Source organism: Lynx rufus, unplaced genomic scaffold (assembly GCF_022079265.1).
Source record: "Lynx rufus isolate CCGP_SWC_20201006 ecotype Redwood Valley unplaced genomic scaffold, mLynRuf1.p SCAF_17, whole genome shotgun sequence".
Taxonomy (NCBI): domain Eukaryota; kingdom Metazoa; phylum Chordata; class Mammalia; order Carnivora; family Felidae; genus Lynx; species Lynx rufus.
The window spans coordinates 12,812,027-12,832,280 of record NW_025814831.1 but is presented as its reverse complement, the minus strand read 5'-3'; the positions used below and the strand labels follow the sequence as shown (position 1 = coordinate 12,832,280).

Below are 20,254 nucleotides of genomic sequence, written 5' to 3'. Positions count from 1 at the left end.
GGCAGAAGTGACAGCTTAGGGCATTCTCAAATCTTCACCGAGCATGTGAATAACCATGGGCATATGGTTTTGGTCTTTAGATACCAAGATATGTAGGAGCTTTTCAAAGCCCTCGCTAGGCATCCCATTCCCCAATTTGTTTTTTTAAGCTGTTTGGTCAGCTTATTGTCTGTCCCAACTGTTATCCACCCCCGTGGACACTGTGATGTTCAGCAGTTGCCTCTGATTCTTTTCAACAAATGCCTCCAAGGAAAAAGCTGTTCACACTGGCTGAGCTCTGATGCAGGAAAAATAAAGACAGCCTTGGAAGTGGGATCTTCCAGGAAACCACCAGACAGGTCAGAAGATGCCAGTTCTCCCAGAATGGACTTGAAGGGGCTCCAGCCTTGTCCCGCCCCCTGCGGCGGATGCCGGGGGGGGGGGGGGGGGGGGGGGGGGATGATGGTTTTCAAGGCTACTCCAGAGGTGGTGGGAAGGAATGGAAAAAGAGCAAGTTAACACTCCACAAAGCTCACTGTTCTCACTGATATGCAGCCAGTTTTCTTAAGTGAACTCTGCCTGGATTACTACAAGCCTTTGGTCCATTTCCAGAGTTCTGAAAAAGGCTGGATCTGACCATTTTTGCCAATGTTCTCATTGCTTTTATGGAGGAGAGACTCCTCAGAAGTCCGTCCTCCACTGTTTCATTGGCAACAAGCTGACTGTGAGTCTGCATGTGCACCCATACTCAGTGGCTAATTAAGGACACCAGGCTTGCACACAGGCTTATTGAAGCCACTTCTCCATGGATGAATTGTTTGTCAATTCTGTCGGTAGGGGCCAGTGAGGTCTTACCTGCCAGCCAGGACACCCACACTTTAGTCTCGCGTTTGCGACGAGCCGAGCATATGATCTTGGAACAAAGGAGCTGAGGTTTCCAAAGTACCTACTGTATGCCGCAGCGTGTGTTTTGTGTACATCATGTCATTCCTGGAATACCCAAGAAAGAGAAAACGTTCCCACTCAACAGATGAAGAAAGCACTAAAAGGCAAAGCACTTAGCCCTATGCCTGCTCCACACAGCAAAGACTCCGTATACTGATTATAGCACTGTTGTTACTACAACTCTTGCCGTCGGGGGTGGGGGGGGGGAGTTGATGGGATTGCTCAAGGTCGTCTGAACACCGACCCGGGTCTGTCTGATTGCAGAGCCCACCGTATCCCACATCCCCCCCTCCAGCTCTCCTGGGCAAATCCGTTCCGGCTCTGGATCTCGCTTTCCTTTACTCTGACGAACGAAAGATCTGGACTGACGGAAGTTATTCGGTCAGCAAACACTTACCGGCTTGTCTTATTGAGATCGCCTCCAGGGTGCCATTATGGAGGCGTGTACTTCTGAGTTCAGGGGCTCACACTGGGGGCGTTGTCTTGTTCGGCTTGAGAAACGAAACGGACAGGTAGACTGGCAGGTGTATAACCCGGCATGTGTTTCTCTCCCCGCCCCGCCCCCGGCTCCGCCCCCCTGCAGAGGCAAGAGGGGACAAAGCCAAGTGGGTGTTCACCTGGCCGCTCATCTTCCTCCTGTGCGTGACCATCCCCAACTGCAGCAAGCCCCGCTGGGAGAAGTACTTCATGGTCACCTTCATCACCGCCACGCTGTGGATTGCTGTCTTCTCCTACCTGATGGTGTGGCTGGTGAGTGGAGGAAGCGAGGGCGGTCTGTAGGCACAGCCCCTGCCCGGCACCTGCTGGGGGCTGGGAGACCTGGGTTCAAAGAGCGGCCTCAGGCACTGCTGTGCAAGTCCCTCCCTTCGCAGCCGTTGGCACGTCGCTGGGTAGAAAGGTTCAGCAGAGGAGCGCGGGGCAGTGCCGCGCACCGGGGGCGCCCAGATAGAGACTGCGTGGCGCTTGCCTTCCAGGCAGGAGTTGGGGCGCGTTGAGGGAGACAGACCTTCACACGGAGATTGTGAGACATGCTGCCCGGGTGCCGTGCAAAGAGGAATACGGCGGGGGTGGTGTGGCTGCTGTATAAGGATCTCTGGGGGGTTAGTCACTAGGCCCCCTTCCTCTCCAGGGTCCCTGGGGGGAACGTGAGGGAGACAACACAAGGCAGCCCTTTCCAGAACCCCTGCCCTCATGACAACCCGATGGGGTAGGTGTTTTTTATTTTGCCCATTTTACAGAGGAGGAAACTGAGGCATCCAGATGGAGTCATCGGCCCCCTTGCACGACTACCAACTAGGGCACAATTAGTTACATAATCAGTAAGGTCTAGAGTTGGGGTTAGTCCCCAGTGTTGGGTCCTGAGTCCATGATCTCAGCCGTGACCTCGAGCTGCCTATCAGTCTCCTACTGGTGCTTTCTGATGCCATGGGGACAGATGTTTTGCAGGCAGAGAGGCATTGGCACAGTTCCTTGTAAGCTCCTCTGGGCCATGTGGGACAGCCCCCTGGGGCGGGCCAACCAGGAGCCCCTTCCCCCTTGCTCCGTGTGCCACCCCATGGGGTCCCCCCGCCTTCCGCTCCACGTAGGGAGCCCAGGAGCAGGAGAGGAGCAGTGACAGACAGCTGTTTCTGTTGCTGTGAAAGCTCACCTGTCAGCAGCTCGCACCGCCGTGTAGACATTTCAGGCGGAGAGCCTGATGCCTGACGCCAGCTGCAGAGGGCAGAGAGTCTTGGTTTGAGAGGCACAGGGGCCGCCTTTCCCTTAACCCCAGAGGAGCAGTGTGGCGGGGAGAAAAGGGCTGTGGGATCACATGGAAATGAATTTGAATCGTAGATCTCCCACTCACAAGCCACGAACTCAGGTGACTCAGCTTCCAGAGCCACAAGTCACCTCCTCTACGAAAGGGGGACGATCATCCTTGCCTCACAGGGTCATTGGGAGAGTGGAAGTGTCTGTTCGGGCATCGTGGTCTGAGCATGACAGATCGATCACGGCCGAAGCTAACAGCTGTTCGCACCGCAAGGTGCAGCCAATGCTGCTTCCATGCTTTGTTCAGATAAAGGCTAAAGTCCTTATAGATGCCGTGTGTGTGTGTGTGTGTGTGTGTGTGTGTGTGTTGGGGTGGGAGGAGTTGAAAATAGCTACTCTCCAACCCTCCCCACCCCCAGAAAAGGACGACAAAGATCATGAAAACTATTCCTTAAATGAATTACACTTGTAAATTGACATTTTTCTGAATAGGGTTAATGCCAGCCTATCTTTATATTTGATAAAAAGGATCCAGTGGTTTCTCTTATTAAAGTGCGTTCCCAAACTAACAACTGCAAGTAAAAAAAAAAAAAAAGTATTCCATGACGTTCAGGTGGGTTATGAGAATTACATAAGATCAAATTCATGACTGAGTGAGACTTTTTCTTCTCTACTGAAAACAGTAGTATTCTGAAATCCGCTCTATTAGTTGGCAGTGAGGCAGGACATTTAACAGCACCCTCATCCACACCACCTGGACTTACCCACCCACACTTCTTAAAGCAGAGTCATGGCAGCGGCTTGGCCGGGGTCACAGGAACCGCTTTGCTGGGGCCCCCTTACCTACGGTTTTGAACGTCAACCCGCCTTAGTTTGGAGGGAATGGAATGACCCTGATAGTAGAAATTGGTATAGCTCACAGCACCCCACGTTAGTCTTCATTTCTACGGAAGCAAGAAGTGCTGGCCAGAGGGACACGAGCTTACTTTCCTTATGCCCTGACCGGTGTGCCAGGGAGCAGTGAAGGGTCACCTGCCCACCCCTTATTCCCACCAGCTTTTACATCCCTCACCCCTAAGCCTTCAGGGCAAATGATTCTTGAATGCCAGTGTCAAAACGGAGGGTCCTTCGAAAGGGATTGCCGTGTCCAGCTCCCTTGCACAGTTGGGGAGACTGAGGACCGGAGGGGAGCCGTGACTTCCACTAGGTCACAACAGATAGCCCCAGAGTCTGGACTCACCTCTGCTTCCCTTTCTGAAGCCTGAGTATCAGGTGGGCTCAGAGAGCCCAGGGCCGGAGTCCAGGGCAAAGCAACACTCAGGTGGCCTCTCCGGTCCTAAGCACCCTGGATGGCGCACGCACACACGAGGCCTTCCTTCTGTTCTTCCATCCTTTGGCTTCTTAGCCACACAGTTCAGTGATTTAAGAAAAAAAAATGGAGGCATCCAATAACATCAGAATAACCCAGGCTCCTGTGTTTATGATGTCTGGCATCCCTCACTGAAAGCAAGTCGGCCATGGCCTGGTTGTACTTAGGGAGATCTCCATCATGGCCAAGGTAGACTGAACATTGATTGATGGATCAGCAGTCCGTGTTGGCCTCCTCGGTGTCTCTTCCTGCAGAGACCAGGGCGGGCCTGTCAGTGTGCGCTCTGCCCTGTACCTGGTGATGCTGAGCTGGGTACCGTCTTTCAGCAGGTGGGCATCTTCAAACCCCCCTGCAAAGTTTTGTCCCGGGAGGGATGTTGTTGCAGTCCACATGCTCTGACTACATTCCAGGGCTGAGCTTTGCACTTAGCCTACTTCATCTGGCGCTCTCTGAGCTCTGTGAATCTGATCACCCTCATTTTCTCTGCCCCTATGGATTGTAAGGTGAATGACTAAAAGAGAAGGGAGGGGCGCCTGGGTGGCGCAGTCGGTTAAGCGTCCGACTTCAGCCAGGTCACGATCTCGCGGTCCGTGAGTTCGAGCCCCGCGTCGGGCTCTGGGCTGATGGCTCAGAGCCTGGAGCCTGTTTCCGATTCTGTGTCTCCCTCTCTCTCTGCCCCTCGCCCGTTCATGCTCTGTCTCTCTCTGTCCCAAAAATAAATAAACGTTGAAAAAAAAATTTAAAAAAAAAAAAAAAAAGAGAAGGGAAACACACACCTACGGACACTTGCACAGGCCAGGCATGGTCACTTCACACTTTCTCATTTAATCTTTATCAACAAGCTTGTTTTACAGATGAGGGGACTGAGGCTCAGAGAAGCAAACCAGCTTGTCTAAATCAAACAACTGTTCACTGGGATTGGAGCCATCCATCAAGATGTGAACTACCTAAGAGATGCCAGTGTTCCCAGTTTTTAGATGGGGAAGCAAGCCAGAGCTAATGAGTATTTTGAATGGGGTTATCCAGATGCTTCTAGGGCTTTCCATCTGGCTGCTACTCAGGGCCCCAGCCATCTCTGAAGCGTCAGGCGTTTATCAGGGGAGTTGTGTGACCGAGCGTCAAGATCCTTCAAAGCTCACATGTCCTTCCCGCCGGCGGTTCTGTTTCTTGGACTTATCCTTAGGAGGCAGTAAGAACTCAAAGCTGTACGCACAAGGTGCACGGGGTTGAGGTTGGCGCATGGCCTTTAGAGTCGGAAAGACCTGGTCCAGAATCCCTGCTCCATGGCTCACCAGCCTCGTGCCCACAGGCAATGCCGCTTAACCTCTCTGAGCCTCCGTTTCCCGGGGCGTAAAATGAGCACGCCGAGAGTGGCCCCTCCCCAGTGGGTGGGGATAATAGAGAGCCTGAGATTGCGCATGTGACACACCTGGTACACAGCAAGTGCTCAATAAATGTCACTTATACGCAGTGGGAAAGAGACCACCTCGATATCCACCGGTGAGGGATGCGCTGAAACTCCAGAGCCGTGCAATGAAATCTGTGCATCAGTTTAAGACAGTGTCGTGGTTGAGAATGTGCGGTGGACAGGTGTTCACAGTCAATTATTACATGAAACAGGTAGCTGCAAAATCTGTGTCGATAGTGTCATCTGATTCTGTTTTTTTTTCTCACACACACCCCAAAGAGAAAGTCAAGGATGTTTTGTAAAGCAGTGGTTTTCAAGCGGGTTCCCAGACGAGTAGCCTGAGGGTCCCGGCCACCTGGGAACTTGTGAGGAATATAAACTCTGGGCTTCACCACAGACCTCCTGAATCAGAAACTTGAGGTGGGGCCCGGAAGTCTGCACTGTAACCAGCCTCTCCCTCCCCAGAAGATTTTCCACATGCTGGAGTTTGAGAGCCGCGGGCTCATGAAAAGTGTTAGTAGTGGTTGTCTGTGGGTCTTGAGAAACGGTAGGTGACTTTTGTTTTCATCTGACTGCGTTTGCTAGACTTTTGAAAACAGTAAATAAAACAGCAGTGCTGTGGTTCAAGCGGAAAACACTCAGAGTAAGCAAAGGTCGGGGTGTTCCTCCGTGAGTTCCTGTCCCCCGTCTTCTGCAGGTGACCATTATTGGATACACGCTTGGGATCCCGGATGTCATCATGGGGATCACTTTCCTGGCGGCAGGCACGAGTGTTCCGGACTGCATGGCCAGCTTAATCGTGGCGAGACAAGGTAAGGACGGTGCCTCGGCCCCCACAGCTGTGAGCATCGCCATGCAGGCTCCCGGCCCCCACCGGAGTTCTAGTTCACGGCTCTTCTGCCTGGTAGTTGATAAGTCCTGCTACGGAGCCAGCTGATGGTGGGAAAGCATCAGGCCGCAGATCCCATCCGTGGAGAGAATACTACCAAGATATAACGCCTCCAGCCCTTTGGAAGCATTTGCTTGTGCAAACTTGGATGAAAATGAACTTGCTCTAAAGTCACCAGTGCGACATTGAACAGAGCTGAAGCTCCAGCTTCTTATACCAAATACAACAGTAACAAGGAGTGTTCAGGTCCCAGGACGGCCAAGCAGGGATATCCTATATCTGGTTCCTATTTTTTTCTTTTTTAGTTTATTTAAAGAATTATTTAATGTTTGAGAGAGAGAGACAGAGTGCGAGCAGGGAGGGGCAGAGAGAGAGGAAGACAGAATCTGAAGCAGGCTCCAGGCTCTGAGCTGCCCGCATAGAACCTGACGCGGGGCTCAAACCCAGGAACCGAGAGATCATGACCTGAGCTGAAGTCGGACGTGTAACCAGCTGAGCCACCCAGGCATCCCTAAGGTTATCTATTTATTTAAGAGAGGCGGGGGTGGGGGGGGCACACAGAGTGGGAAAGGGGCAGTGAGAAAGAGGGAGAGTCCCAAGCAGGCTCCGTGTGGTCAGCACAGAGCCTGATGCAGGGCTCGATCTTATGAACCACAAGATCATGACCTGAACTAAAATCAATAGTCGGACGCTTAACCCACTGAGCCACCCACGTGCCTCTGTTTTCCTATTCTTTTTTTTTTTTTTTTTAATTTTTTTCAACGTTTATTTATTTTTGGGACAGAGAGAGACAGAGCATGAACGGGGGAGGGGCAGAGAGAGAGGGAGACAGAATCGGAAACAGGCTCCAGGCTCTGAGCCATCAGCCCAGAGCCTGACGCGGGGCTCGAACTCACGGACCGCGAGATCGTGACCTGGCTGAAGTCGGACGCTTAACCGACTGCGCCACCCAGGCGCCCCTCTGTTTTCCTATTCTTAAAGTCAGGGCTCACTATGTGACATGGGTCAACCTGTATGCTGTTTAATGGCAGAACAAAAGAGCCGTAAAGGGCAGTGAATAAAGGCTGTTTCCACTGGTGAGGTAGCAACCCAGCATGCATTTCCATAGATCTTCATCCACCAATGAAAGTGTGAAAGTTTGGGGAGGGGGGGCGGGAGGTGGGGGCCAATCACAGAATGACACCTCAGAGGGGACAGAAGTCCCCAACGAGAAAGTCGGCTCTGGAAAATCGGCAAAGGACCTTTCATTCCTCCGAGTTAGGAGAAAGGGTTGGTTGATGGGTCGGTCGGTCGGTCCTGAGAAGATAAGAGCTGAGGGGAGAGAAGTGTGGGAATGTGGTTGGCGTAGGCTGGAGGCTTGCGGAGAACGGGGACAGTGGGGACAGCAGCTGAGGCGAACTGGGTGTGATCCAGTGACCTTTGAGGTGAATGCATTCATTTCCTAGGGCTGCCATAGCGAAAATACCACAACTCAGTGGCTTGAAATAAGAGATTGATTGTCGCATGGGTCTGGAGACTTAGAAGTCCAAAATCAAGGTGGTAGCAGGCCCGTGCTCCCTCTAAAGGCTGAAGGGTCTGTCCCAGGCCTCTCTCCTGGCTTGTAATGGTGACCGAATGGCTTGAGGCTGTGTCTCTATGGTCTTTGCCTCCGTGGGCACGTGGTGGTCTTCCCCGTGTGTGCGTCTGTGTCCAGACTTCCCTGTCCTCACGAGGACACCGGTCCCTGCATTAGGGCCCGTCCTAATTCAGTTATGACTTCACCTTCCTTTGATCCTCCTTGCAAATAAGGCCCAATTCACAGGTGCTGGGCAGACGTGAGTTGCGGGGCCGGGCACTGTTCAAGCCAGTACAGGGAGGAATAGGAAAGGCAGTGAGCCCCGAGGGCCTGGCTGATGTTCTGTGGCACAAAGTTGGGTGGGACTCAGTCACACCAGCGCCAGTAACACACGGATGAGAGAGGGCAAGTTCCCTGGCCCTGGGGTTGTTGGGTTGATACAATGGGAGGTCAAGGGGGCAAGAGAATGCAGTTGAAGAAACTGCCCGCAGAGTCCGGGCTGTCTGGGGGCAGGGGTCTTGATGCTAGAAGGTTAAGGCCTGGGGAGGGGGCGGCCCCAGTGAGGTCAGAAAGGGGGCTCTGGGAGCTGGGGCTGAGTGGGGCTCTGAGGGAGGACGTCATCTCAGAGTGAGCCCTGTGGAGTGTGGGGACACAGAAACCGAGGAAAGGCGAGGCAGGGGTGGAGTATCATCGTAAGGGCGCCTGGGTGGCTCAGTCGTTCGAACACGTCCGACTCCTGATTTCGGCTCAGGTCATGATCTCACGGTCGTGGGATCGAGCCCCGTGTTGGGCTCCGTGATGAGCACGGGTCCTGCTTGAGATTCTCTCTCCGGCTCCCTCCGCCCCCCCCCCCCCCACTGATGAGACCATCAGGGTCGTTCATGAGAGGGCACCGAAACTCCTGCTTGTCCACCCACAAGCAGACCCCGCAGCACGCGGAGATAGGGCGCCCTCGGCTCCCTGAAGGCTCCCGGCTCTGTGTGTGGAGCTTGTGGGACATGCAGAGTCTCAGGCCCACCCCGGACCCACTCAGAATCTGCATTTCAGCGAGGCCCCCAAGCGAGTCCTGTGCTCTTGAAGGCTGAGAAGTGTTGCCGTAAGGTTCCTCTATATGCAGCACCTGTGTGGGGCAGGAAGGCCACCGCGTCAGAGAGACCCTCGTCCTCTCAAACTCGGGCTTCTTTTTTTTTATTTTTTATTTTCTAATGTTTATTTTTGAGAGAGACAGAGCACGAGTGGGGGAGGGGCAGAGAGAGGGGGGAAGACACAGAATCCGAAGCAGGCTCCAGGCTCCGAGCTGTCAGCACAGAGCCCGACGCAGGGCTTGAACTCACAGATGGTGAGATCGTGACCTGAGTCAAAGTCGGACGCTCACCAGACTGAGCCACCCAGGTGCCCCTCAAACTCAGGCATGAACCCATCGAGCGATGGGGGCGAGTAGCTGGCTCAAAACAGCAGCTGCATTCGCGGGAAGGCTGATTTCCCAGAGCTTCCGCCCCCAGCGGCACCAAGCTGCCACGATTTTCAAGTCACTTAAGACAGTGTCAGTGCCGAGGGAGGCCTTGTATCCCGGAGGTCTGCAAAGGACAGCGACAGGGCAGGAGGCGGGGCGGGACCTGGCTTCCAGCAGCTGCACCGGTGGTCAAACGGGTGAGCCGACCGTCCAGGTGCCGGCCTGGGTGGCTGCAGGCTTCTCAGTGACAAGAGCGGTTGTGTGCTTGTGGCCATTTGTGTTTCGGGTGTGTTCATTGCACACACATTTGTACGTGTGCCAGGTTCTGACACTCACGTTGAATGAGAGCTCAGAGGCCGGGCTAGAACAGGTGTGAGCCAGCATGAGTGTTAGTTGTGAACGTTTGTTTTCTCACTTTTCATACCCCTCACGATCATTAAGTCCTTAGGTTGTGTGGCCAGCATGACACTGGCCGGTTGGGCAGGAAGCAGGGGATGACGGCATGGCCCCCTAGCCTCGAAGATGCTTCTAGTCTAGTGGGGAGAAAAGAATTCACTCTGCGGAAGCCATGAGGGCAGAGGTCCCGACAGCTTATCCTCTGAGCCCAGGTCATGGCACCATCACCTGGGCCACAAGTACACATCATGGCTCGGGGTGAAGGATGCTGGACCTCCCACAAACTGTGATCTTGGGCATGTCCCAAGTCTCGGTTCCATCATCTGCCACGTGAGACAGAAGACAGTGCCCTCTCCCTCCCAGGGTAACTGGGAGGATTCAACGAGGGTGAAGCATGCAGTGAGCCCCTGGAGAACATCAGCAAACACCGGTCGTCTTGGGGGGCATGTGGGTGGCTCGGTTAAGCATCCGACTCTCCATCTCCGCTCAGGTCTTGATCTCAAGGTTGTGAGTTCAAGCCCTGCTTAGGCTCCATGCAGGGCATGAAGCCTACTTAAAAAAAAAAAAAAAAAAAAAAAACAAAAAAAACCCCACCAATCATATTGGATTAAGGTTAACTCTAATGACTTATTTTAAGTGGTTTATCCCTGTAAGATCCTATCTCTAAATAATGCCACATTCCCAGGAATTAGGGGTCAGGACTCCAACATATGAATCTTAAGGGTCACAATTCGGTCCCTAAGAAACCCCTTAGACTTCATAGAGTGGATTTAGACTTCATAAAAAGTTTCTGAAATTCGGAGTCTGTGAAGAAGGGATTCCTAGGACGCTAATAGGGGTTTCCGGCCACCTCAGTGAATGACTCATGTCCCTTGTCCTCTAGGCCTTGGTGACATGGCGGTCTCAAACACCATAGGAAGCAATGTGTTTGACATCCTAGTGGGACTCGGCATACCTTGGGGCCTGCAGACCATGGTTATTAACTATGGGTCCACGGTAAGTTCCTCTCACTGCCCCATAAGCCAGATGGACGCCAGACACGAGCACTTTATGGGGAATGACAGTGGCCTTGGCCCTGTTCCAGCCTAGAGCTCCAGGGGACGCGCTGCCCCCTTCCCCTTGGCACCCTGGCACCCCCTTTCCTTGAAGGCCTCCGGGACAGCCAGAGGAGCAGCTGTTGGCGAGAAGCCCATGTATAGCCCCCATGTGCTGAGCACACATCGGGACGGCCACCCCACACTGCAGCCTGCGGGCGTGCACGTCCCCTCCGAGTCCTTTCCCTCACAGGCAGGGCCGAGGCCTAAACCCACGTTTGGCTGACCCTCCACCGCCATGTGCTCGCCGTGAACACCCGCCTGGGCTTTCCGGAAGGGGAAGGAATACACCGGGGTACGCCAGGCTCTCAGAATGGGGGCCCCGGCAGCCCAGAGATTCAGGGCACCCGTGTTTGTTTTTCCAGGTGAAGATCAACAGCCGGGGTCTGGTCTATTCCGTGGTGTTGTTGCTGGGCTCCGTCGCTCTCACCGTGAGTCTTTCCGGTTCCAGAATTACGTGTCGTTCCATGGGATCCACAGTCACTTGCAGAGTCTCTGAAAGCCCTCCCTCCTCCCCTTGGCAGTGAGGCATAAAAATGAGCAAACACAAATTCACAGGTCCCTCCAGACACAGTTGGTGCCAAGAATGTTGGCCCCCACCACCACATTTTTGCCTGAGTGACCCAGAAGTCACCAGAGCAAGTGACCCACCTCCCTGTATCCCCATGGCCCAGTCTGTCTCCCCTGACTAGTGCCAGTAAGAGAGAAATTCACCCCTGTCCATCCAAGCTGACAGGCGGGGAGCATGGCTGTCAGGCCTCAGGACCAGGACACCCTCATACTGAGGGCTCCTCACCCCACGTGCCCACACGTCTGTCCCACACACTTTACCTCTGCTTATGCTAGTCAGTCCTTACAGCCACCTGATGATACCATTCCCGTTGTGTGGAAGAAATCGAGGCTCGGGTTCGAGAAAGCGTGCCCAGAGTCCCAGGGACAGGAGGTGGCAAAGCCTGGATTTGAACCCAGATCAGTCTGTCTCTGTAGAACACATCGTGTTGCTCTGATGGGGTAACTGTGATCCAGTCCTTAGGAAGTCTCAATTCAGAGATGAGAAGGAAAGGCAGTGAAGTGTGGGAGAGTCTAGAAAGAATGTAGAATGAGGATGTGCTCCAAGCCCGTCTACACACACACACACACACACACACACACACACACACACACACACACCAAAAGGTGGTCCAAGCTGAAGTTTGCCAAGCCATGAGCCAGTAGATGCATCGGAAGTTTTCCCAGAGAGGGGCTGAGGATGCCAAGTTCTGCAGCAAAGGGAAGACCCAGAGAAAGTCCCTGGTTGTCGCTAGAGGAAGTCCAGGCAGGGCGGCCCTCGGTGCCGAACATGGGTCCTGAGCAAAGTGGTGTGTCTGTTCGGGGAGGGCCAGCCCAGAGGGGGCGGCTACTTGTGTCCCTGGAGCCAGCAGGCCTGGGTCAAGGGCAAGACTCGCCCTTCCATCAGACGGGTCTCAAAGCCCTCAGGGACTCAGTCTGACCAGACCCAGGATGTGCCTTGTGGTACCGCTCTGCCCTCGTCCACATTTTGGAGAAAGTTCTGCGGTTCCTAGTTTGTGTATAGTGGCCCTGGTAAAATGCCTCCCTGTATTCCTCTGTCCCCAAGGTCACTGCTTGTCCTCTGTCCCTCCAGGTCCTCGGCATCCATCTAAACAAATGGAGACTTGACCGGAAGCTGGGGGTCTGTGTGCTGGCCCTCTATGCCGTCTTCTTGTGCTTCTCGATAATGATAGAGTTTAATGTCTTCACCTTCGTCAACCTGCCGATGTGCCGAGAAGACGATTAAAGCCGAGCTGCTGCCCACCCCCCACGGGGGGCTGTTCTGGACTCTGATGCCAGCCTCTTCTCTCCCTCCCTCCCCCACCACGAGTCTCTCCTGCCTCGGTGGCCACCGTCTGTTCCTTCACACACTGGAAGGAAGAGCCATCGTGGTCTTTGTCTGGTCACGGGCCAGGCTGCTGGGCATCCTCCTCCTCCTCGGAGTGCTGCCCTCCCCACACAAGGCAAGATTCGGGGGCCGCCATGGGAGTGGCTTCGCAGACCCCCGAGCTGGCAGCCGCAGGGATGTACTTGTGTCTCATCTCTCTCGGACACTTTAGTGAGGACATCTGTGTGCAGTTTGTCTTTCTGTCGTAGGGCAGCCTCAGAAGTGAGGTGGCCGGCGAATGTGAGGTCCCCTGGGGCAAGTGCAAAATAGGAATGTCGTTCTCCGGTGTCCCCTCTGGGCCAGAGGGTGTGAGTCCCTGAGGCGGCCTGTGCTACACTCAGTCCCTCCCATTTCTGCTGGAAACACTCACACCTTGGAGGGGGCAAGGCCTCCATCTGCTGAGGGTTTGGGGCCACGAGGGCAAACATTCTGCCCCTTTCTCTGGAAAAGCTGGAAGAACGGAAACTGCTTCTCGCCGCAGAAAAGAGAATTTCCTTACCACTTTCATTGACGCGTTCGGAGAATGAGCAGTGAAATATTAAAAATAAAATGTCGATCATCATACTTGAAAAATCTCATTCCGTACAAAAAGGCCATGCTGGGGACCAAGAACAGGTAACACCCCGTGGAAAATGAATCCTATGTGTATCAATCATGTCGCACTGACACTAAGACTTTTGGTTTGGAACACAGAAGAGAGTGAAAGACTAACATCTACCTAGGTGCTAATTCAGAGACACAGTGGAGATGGAAGCTCACAGCCATACATTCCAGACCTTCCGTGTGATGCGGACCCCTGTCGGTTTGGGTTTGTCATTTCTTTGTTAATGCGCGGCTCTCAAAACCACCCGGTCGAAAGACCCAGTCGTCTGTATGCCCAGCAAATTCCATAGCCTGCTGGAACGAGTGTATCACCAGTAACAGTTAATGACAAGATGGGAGATTTCCTGAAAATTGCTGTCTGGTTACCTGGAGGCGAGTATGAAAAACGTAACTTGGAATTTTTAGAGCCTTACAGTGGGCTCCACGTGAAGGGCCAAGGACGGGAGGCTGAGTCAAAAATAGAAAAATAGGAAATAATTTTCACCTGCTTCGTAGCTCTCAAATATACATTAAAAAAGATTTATGAACACAAACCATCCGTGGTTTCTAAAAAGAAAGCACAATTAATTTTATATAGAGGTGTGTTTTTTTATTTTTATTTTTGTGACGTTTCTATTGCAAAAGTCTACTGGATTTGATGCACTTTTAATATTGGGATATTTTGCACGGAAGACTGTATGGCAACTGCCCGTGATAGTGTGAGCACAGGTTTTTAGCCATTCACCTGTAATCAGTCGTCGGGGATGAGCCTAAACCAACAGCTCATTCCTTCTTGAAACAAAGGTTGTGACTCGAGGTTGAATGTGTGGCTGTGTTTGTTAGGGCCTCCTGATTTTCAGAAGGAGGGAGCGTTCGAGTTGGTGTCCTTTAAGTGAGCCTAAGCCTAAGGTGGGAGGGAACACCGTCGTCGCCGGGCTTCTGTTCTGGATCCGAATCAGTGTTAGTAACTACACCACATTAAGGTTCCTCTTTAAGTTTCTTTACCTGGATTGGGCTCAGTGGTCTTTCCACGGAGGGCAAAGGTGATTTTCCTAAGAAATTAGCTAGGTGGGAGCCGGGAGGATCATTCGTATCAACTTCAGATACGCAGGGTTTCCAAGCCCTCTGTGACCTCTTAGGGAAGCCCACCTGGTCCCTTTGGTCTTACAGACTCCTCTGGGTTTCAGAGTGGGTCTGTCTCCAGCTTGACTCTCAAAATTGCCCTGTTGATGTAAGTAGGGTTTGGTCTCTCCATTTAACAGAAAATCTAGCCTCGGAGCGATCAGGTGACTCGAGGTCTGTTGTCAGTAAGTGGAGCAGAGCCAGGCTCCCGGTCATTACCCTTCCCTGGTCAGCCAGTGGGTCGGCCATCCTCGGTTGGGGAGGGGGGGAGGGGGTGGGCGGAGGCGTGTCTTTGCCCTTGTGGTTGGTTCTTATCGTTGAAGTTAAGACTTCAGCAAATATTTAATTGACTCCTGGTGCCCCAGCTCGTATCCTAATATCTATCTCTATCCAGTGTACGTTTTTTTCCCCTGGTAAAGACCAAAAGATCTTTTTCCCTACAAGGCACAGGCCACGTGGCCCCCGAGGGTGTCCCTGCTGGTGTCCACTTCTCTGGATCCTTGTGTAGCTTTTAGAGACCTGCCTCTTCCTCAGCGGAGTCCATCTGAGATAATAAAGTATACTGCTGTCGGCAGTTTGAGGCTAAAATAGTGTTTTTAGTACGTAGAGCACTCCTGCTGGCTAATTCTCTTTGGACTCTAATGTGCCAATGTAGCTTCCTTAAAGGATCTGTGCATTTATTGTAACTAGGAAGCCATGTGCTGTAAGTGAAAAAGTCTCTTATTTAAATATTTTTCCATCACAGGTTTAAAGAATTGCTTGATTAATTAGGCCTTCATCTTAAAATAATGTTTCTATCACTCCGCAGGATTACTTCCTTTTATTTTATTCCCGAAGCTAATTAGCATGGGGTAATTACTCTGCGTCACAAATAGGCAATAAAAAAATTAAATTTAGCTCTTCTCATTGGGAGCAGAAAAGAAAAACGAACCGTTGCAACTGAGACTGAAAATGTCTGTAGAATCAGGAGCAGGGGACTCCTGTCAATTTCTGGTTTGGAATTTCCCCTTACCGGCTCAGGCGTGGACAGGTGGGTGAAAACCTGGCCCCGGAGGAAGGTTCTGGGTCAGCTGCAGGGAGAGATTAATGGTTAAGGGCGCTGTAGACAGGTTAGTCGTTATCCTTCCCGCGACCTGCAGTGTGCCGGTCTCTGTGATTCTCGCCCCTGTGCGCAGACCTCGCCGCCCTTGTGAGTTTTCACCTGCCCATCGCCACCTCTCCCCGCACCCGTTAGGGCTGTTTCTTGCTTCTGTCCATCCCCTCCTTTTACAGACCCAAGCGGTTGATAAGGCAGAACCCTCCCAGAGCCAGATTAAACCAGGTGGGGAATGCACATGACTCTAGGGCAGTCCTGCAGTCCCCAACCAAAGACCCCCCTCCTGGGCTGCCCAGGGGTCTAGGTCCTCAAGAAAGAAACTGTCACTCTTTCCCTTTAGACGAGGAACTGCAAGCCTGACCACAGCAGCAGGAGCCAGGTACTCAGGGAATGCCGGACTCCGCACAAGTGCTGGGAATCCAGGAAGAGTGAGGGTGGCTCCTTGCCGACCCCCTTCCGTCCCCCTGGCGTTTCTCCTACCTGAGTCCTAGGGTCCTCCCTCTCCTTAAGGTAGGGGTGGACAGAGGCGTGATAGGCTGGGAGAGGGTCAGTTCTGAACCCCCACTCCGCGGAAAAGTGGGGGAGAATCCCAGCACCAGCGGCTGAAGCTGCTTCCATGCCCTGCCCTCCCTCCCCAGGCATGAGATGGGCCAGTGGGGTTCAGGCACTGGAACAGTGTTTGGGGACCTGCCGTGTTTGGGGACTTTCCCCTGGGGGCCAGCAGGAGGGAAGCAGCTTGGGCCAGTGCTCCTCAGTGGCCTTGATGTTCTGATGGGGCTGTGACCCTGACACTGAGTGGGCACTTAGGGAGGGGGTGGCCCATTTGCTCCCACCCCCCTCTCTCCTTCCCCCTGCAGGCCATGTTCCTCCCTGCCTGGAAAAGATGGTTGTGCTGCGTATGTGACAGGCTCTCAGCAAGTGCTTGTTACTTCAATAAACGAGGAACTTGCGTGTTAGGGTGAAAATCTTCAGGATGTTCTTCCCCTGTGCCGTGATTTAAATATTGCTGCGTCTCTCTAATGCCCTCTGAACACAATTCTGTAGGTCTTTCTCCCCTTGGGGCAGTTAGCAGATGCGTCCGGGGCACCCGAGATGGTTCGTGTCCTGACAGCCTTGTTGCCACATCATGCCCATAGAAACTTCCAGAAGTTTCTGAAAACTCTCTGGGCAGCTGTTGGGTGGCAGGAAATCTGTCATCTCCCCACCCCACCCCGAATACACACCCAAATGCTGTCTCGCTGACCCCTGTCCTCTTGGTGGATTCGCCCAAGTGTCTGGACACCCCCACCGGGTGTGGACACCTCCTTGGGCTTTTCTGGTCTCTCTAGCTGATCACGTGAGCCCCTCAAGCATGAAGGCTCCTTCCGGGCCTTCTCAAAGCGCAGAGGAAGGGGACTCTTCCCCACTGCATCAGTCATGTGAGCGGCAGAACAAGAGATTCTTCCCATGGACCCATCCCACGAGGCAGAGAACACGGGTGGGACACAGATTTTGTTTGGTTCCTCACTTCGAGCCCAGCCTCTTGCCAACCTGACTCATCGGGGTTGCCGTGCTGTTGAAAACGTTTCCCAAAGGGCACAGACCACGGGGATACAGATGTTTTTTTAAAGACCTTTAGGTTATTGTATTTGCTCCTCAATAAGGAAAGCAAACTGGGATACTGGTTTTGTGGTCAGGCCGTCACTCAAGACTGGTAGCCAACGGGAGACTATCCGCCCTGTCACCATGCTGCCCAACCTCGAGGAAGTGGGCATCTGCGTAAAATTGGGACAAAAAGCGCTGTTCTCCCATTCCGCCCCCCCCCCCCCCCCAGGTAGGGCTGTTTTTTCCATCACAACAAGGAAGCCAGCTGGCTGGTATTAGAGCTTTGATATTTTATGGAGATTTTTTTTTTTTTATTCTCATTTTTCAATGACAAATGGCACCCTGGTTCCATTTGTCTCTGTGAAACCTACACACAGGAACAGGGGCCGGTAGGCCTGCTTTCTGTCACCTTTTATCTTCGTGTGTTCAAGGTTTTTCCTCGCCTCTTACAGGCATCAGTGCCCATTCGTCGGGGTCAGGTGCCCTCCACTTTGCGCCAGGGGCCAAGAACATGCTTCCAGTCTGCGGAAACATCTGAGGCCCGAATACCCCGAGATAGAACTGGGGGCAAGGGGAGGCAGCTCTGAGAGCTGAAAATGCCCCCAGGACCCCTTGAAAGTCCAGCCCTATTTCGTGTAGCTTATCCGTGTCTTCGATTTCTGGGCCTGGGATCGGCCACTCCTTGGTTAAAAGCCTGATGACAAACAGGGACACAATCCACACCTATTCCCACTGTTGCCAGAATTTAAACAGTTGCTTTTTATGTAACATGTTGGTTGGGACTTTTCCATGGTCAAGGCCAATAAAACCCTTAATCCTGGAGAAAGTATGTGCTCTGCCTACCCCACCACTGGAAAACACAATTTTTTTAAAGCTATCAAGAAAAAGTACGTGCAGTTGGGTTTCTAGTGGCGTGGTCTGGTATGATCAGCCTTTGTGCGTAAAGGGAAGGTCTCAGACAACAGCTCCCTCCCTGCTCCCGCTCCGGAATTCCCAAGATAGGAATTCCCAGTTATCCAGACGGACAGTCTCCTTTCAAAAGAAGGAGCAAGGTTTTCCCTTATACCAGAAATGACTAGGGTGTGGGCAAGGCAGCTGTGTTTTTCCAAATCAAATGTTCCAGTGGGTTTTGGGTTTGTTTGTTTTTTTTCTGTCCACTGGGGCATCCCTGCCCTCCCCTCCAGAGGTGCCCTTTGGAGCTGTTAAAGACTTCCTGAAGCTTCCTCCACGTGGCTTAGAGCAAGGATATTTGGGGACCCAACGGACAGAGGCTGTGGCTGAGCTTCTGTGGCCGGACCTTGGGGAACGTCTTAAGGGGGCTGTTAGTCTGGGAGGCTGGATGTCCAGTTCGGAGCAAAGTGCCTTCTGCGTGTGTCTCCTGGCCAGCAGCCGCCAAGCCGGAGTAGTTGCTGGGTGAAGACAAAAAGAGCCTTGATTACCTAGAGAGGAAAGAGGGCTGCCGGCCAGATGGGGCCAGGCCTGTGGGCAGAGGCACGAGCTGCCAAGAGAAAGGCCAAGCAAGGAGAGGCCGGGCACATTGCAGATGCCCAGGAAGTAGGCTGGGCACGGTTTCTGCAGGGCCATGGGATTTTCCTGGAGGCTAGCCATGACTTACCAAGCAGCAGGTAGAGAGAATCAGGGGGCTCTCGTGTCCATACAGAACTCGCTTAAAAAACGACCAAACCCAAGAACTTCTGGGGCTGTTCCACATCACTTGAGTCCCCCACAAGACCTTTCTGGCATGCGGGGCTCAGTGCCCGCCATCCTTGTTCATTCTAACAGGCAAAGCAGGAGCAATGAGTTGAAAACTTGTAAATAATAAATATATTTATCTCACTATTTATTTTTTCAATAACTGTGACCTCCTGCACTGTGAATGCTCTGTGATATGAGATTCTTAGTTTAATAAAACTGTCATTAAATTTGAATGAATTGATATCATTGGTTACTAAACACTGGCATGAGTTTATTTTTGTTGTGAAGAAAAATCTAGAGTAAATATGAACTAAATCTTTATGAGAAACCTAGCAGTCAGTATTGTAATGCAATATATCAAAATCTGTACACTGTCAATAAAATAAATGAGCACAAGTTGTCTTTCCCTATATAGAGCTCCCATTCACGTTTTAACAGACCTACATCTCTGTACGTTGTGAAAGAATCATTTGCATTGGAATAACGGCCATTTAAAACCATTCTAGTTGCATATTGAGAAAATTCAAAAAGGTTGAGGCTTGGAGCTTTTTACAGACGATGATTAGTAATGAAAAAAACAAAGCAGAAATTTTGTAACCTATCTTGACCAGCACGTGTGAGTTCGGAATGAGCCAACCATTTGCTACCTCATCAGCAAGGCCAGCTTGATGAGCAGGGGACGACCCACGTAGTCACCAAGGGCCTCACACTCAGAAGGGCCCCAATCTTAGTTGTCACCATTCTAGAATTCATGATTTTTTGAAAAGGGGGCCCACATTCTCACTTTGGCCCTGGGCCCTTCCAGTGATGTCTGGTTCTGTTCATCTGGAACAGGTTAGGCCATCAGCTGTGGTGTTAGGCGACACTGAGATTAGGAGGAGAGCTTCTAGTTAATTCCTTCATTCTGCAAGTGTCCTGAGACCCACCTGCCTCAGCCGCCACCACAAACTTTAACAGGCTCGTGAATCACCTGGGCAGCTTGTTAAAAAGCAGATCCTGGTTCAGCAGGAATGGGATGGAGACAGAGATGCTACATTTCTAGCAAGTTCTCAGGTGGTGCCAGTGCTGCTGGTCTACTTTGAGTAGTGAGGAGCTACATCAGTCCTACTCGGAGCACGACGGGGGCACCTCTGCAGACTCACAGGCTGTTCCCAATCTGCAACAAGACGAGGAGAGAAACAGAATATAAACATCTATGGCACTATGATGGGTAATGTTATGTCTGAATCTGGTTTTTTTTTTTCATTGCATTTTCTAGTAATTTATTTAAAAATTTTCTTTTACTTATTTTGAGAGAGAGTGCAAGTGGGGTAGGGGCAGGGAGAGAGGGGAGAGAGAGAACCCCAAGCAGACTCTGCACTGTCAGCACAGAGCCCAGTGTGGGGCTCCAACTCACCAACCT

General features: G+C 52.3%; 1 protein-coding gene across 1 annotated transcript in view; it reads left to right on the top strand.

Moving 5' to 3' along the window:
* Window positions 1-14,042, top strand: part of SLC24A4 (solute carrier family 24 member 4) — a 64,145-nt gene extending 50,103 nt beyond the window's left edge. The window contains exons 12-16 of the mRNA XM_047079735.1: window positions 1,508-1,674; window positions 6,148-6,262; window positions 10,627-10,739; window positions 11,203-11,268; window positions 12,480-14,042. Of these exons, the coding sequence (XP_046935691.1) occupies window positions 1,508-1,674; window positions 6,148-6,262; window positions 10,627-10,739; window positions 11,203-11,268; window positions 12,480-12,632 (614 nt within the window). The 3' untranslated portion in view covers window positions 12,633-14,042. The remainder of the gene's footprint in view (window positions 1-1,507; window positions 1,675-6,147; window positions 6,263-10,626; window positions 10,740-11,202; window positions 11,269-12,479) is intronic.
* The last annotated feature ends 6,212 nt before the right edge of the window (window positions 14,043-20,254 follow it).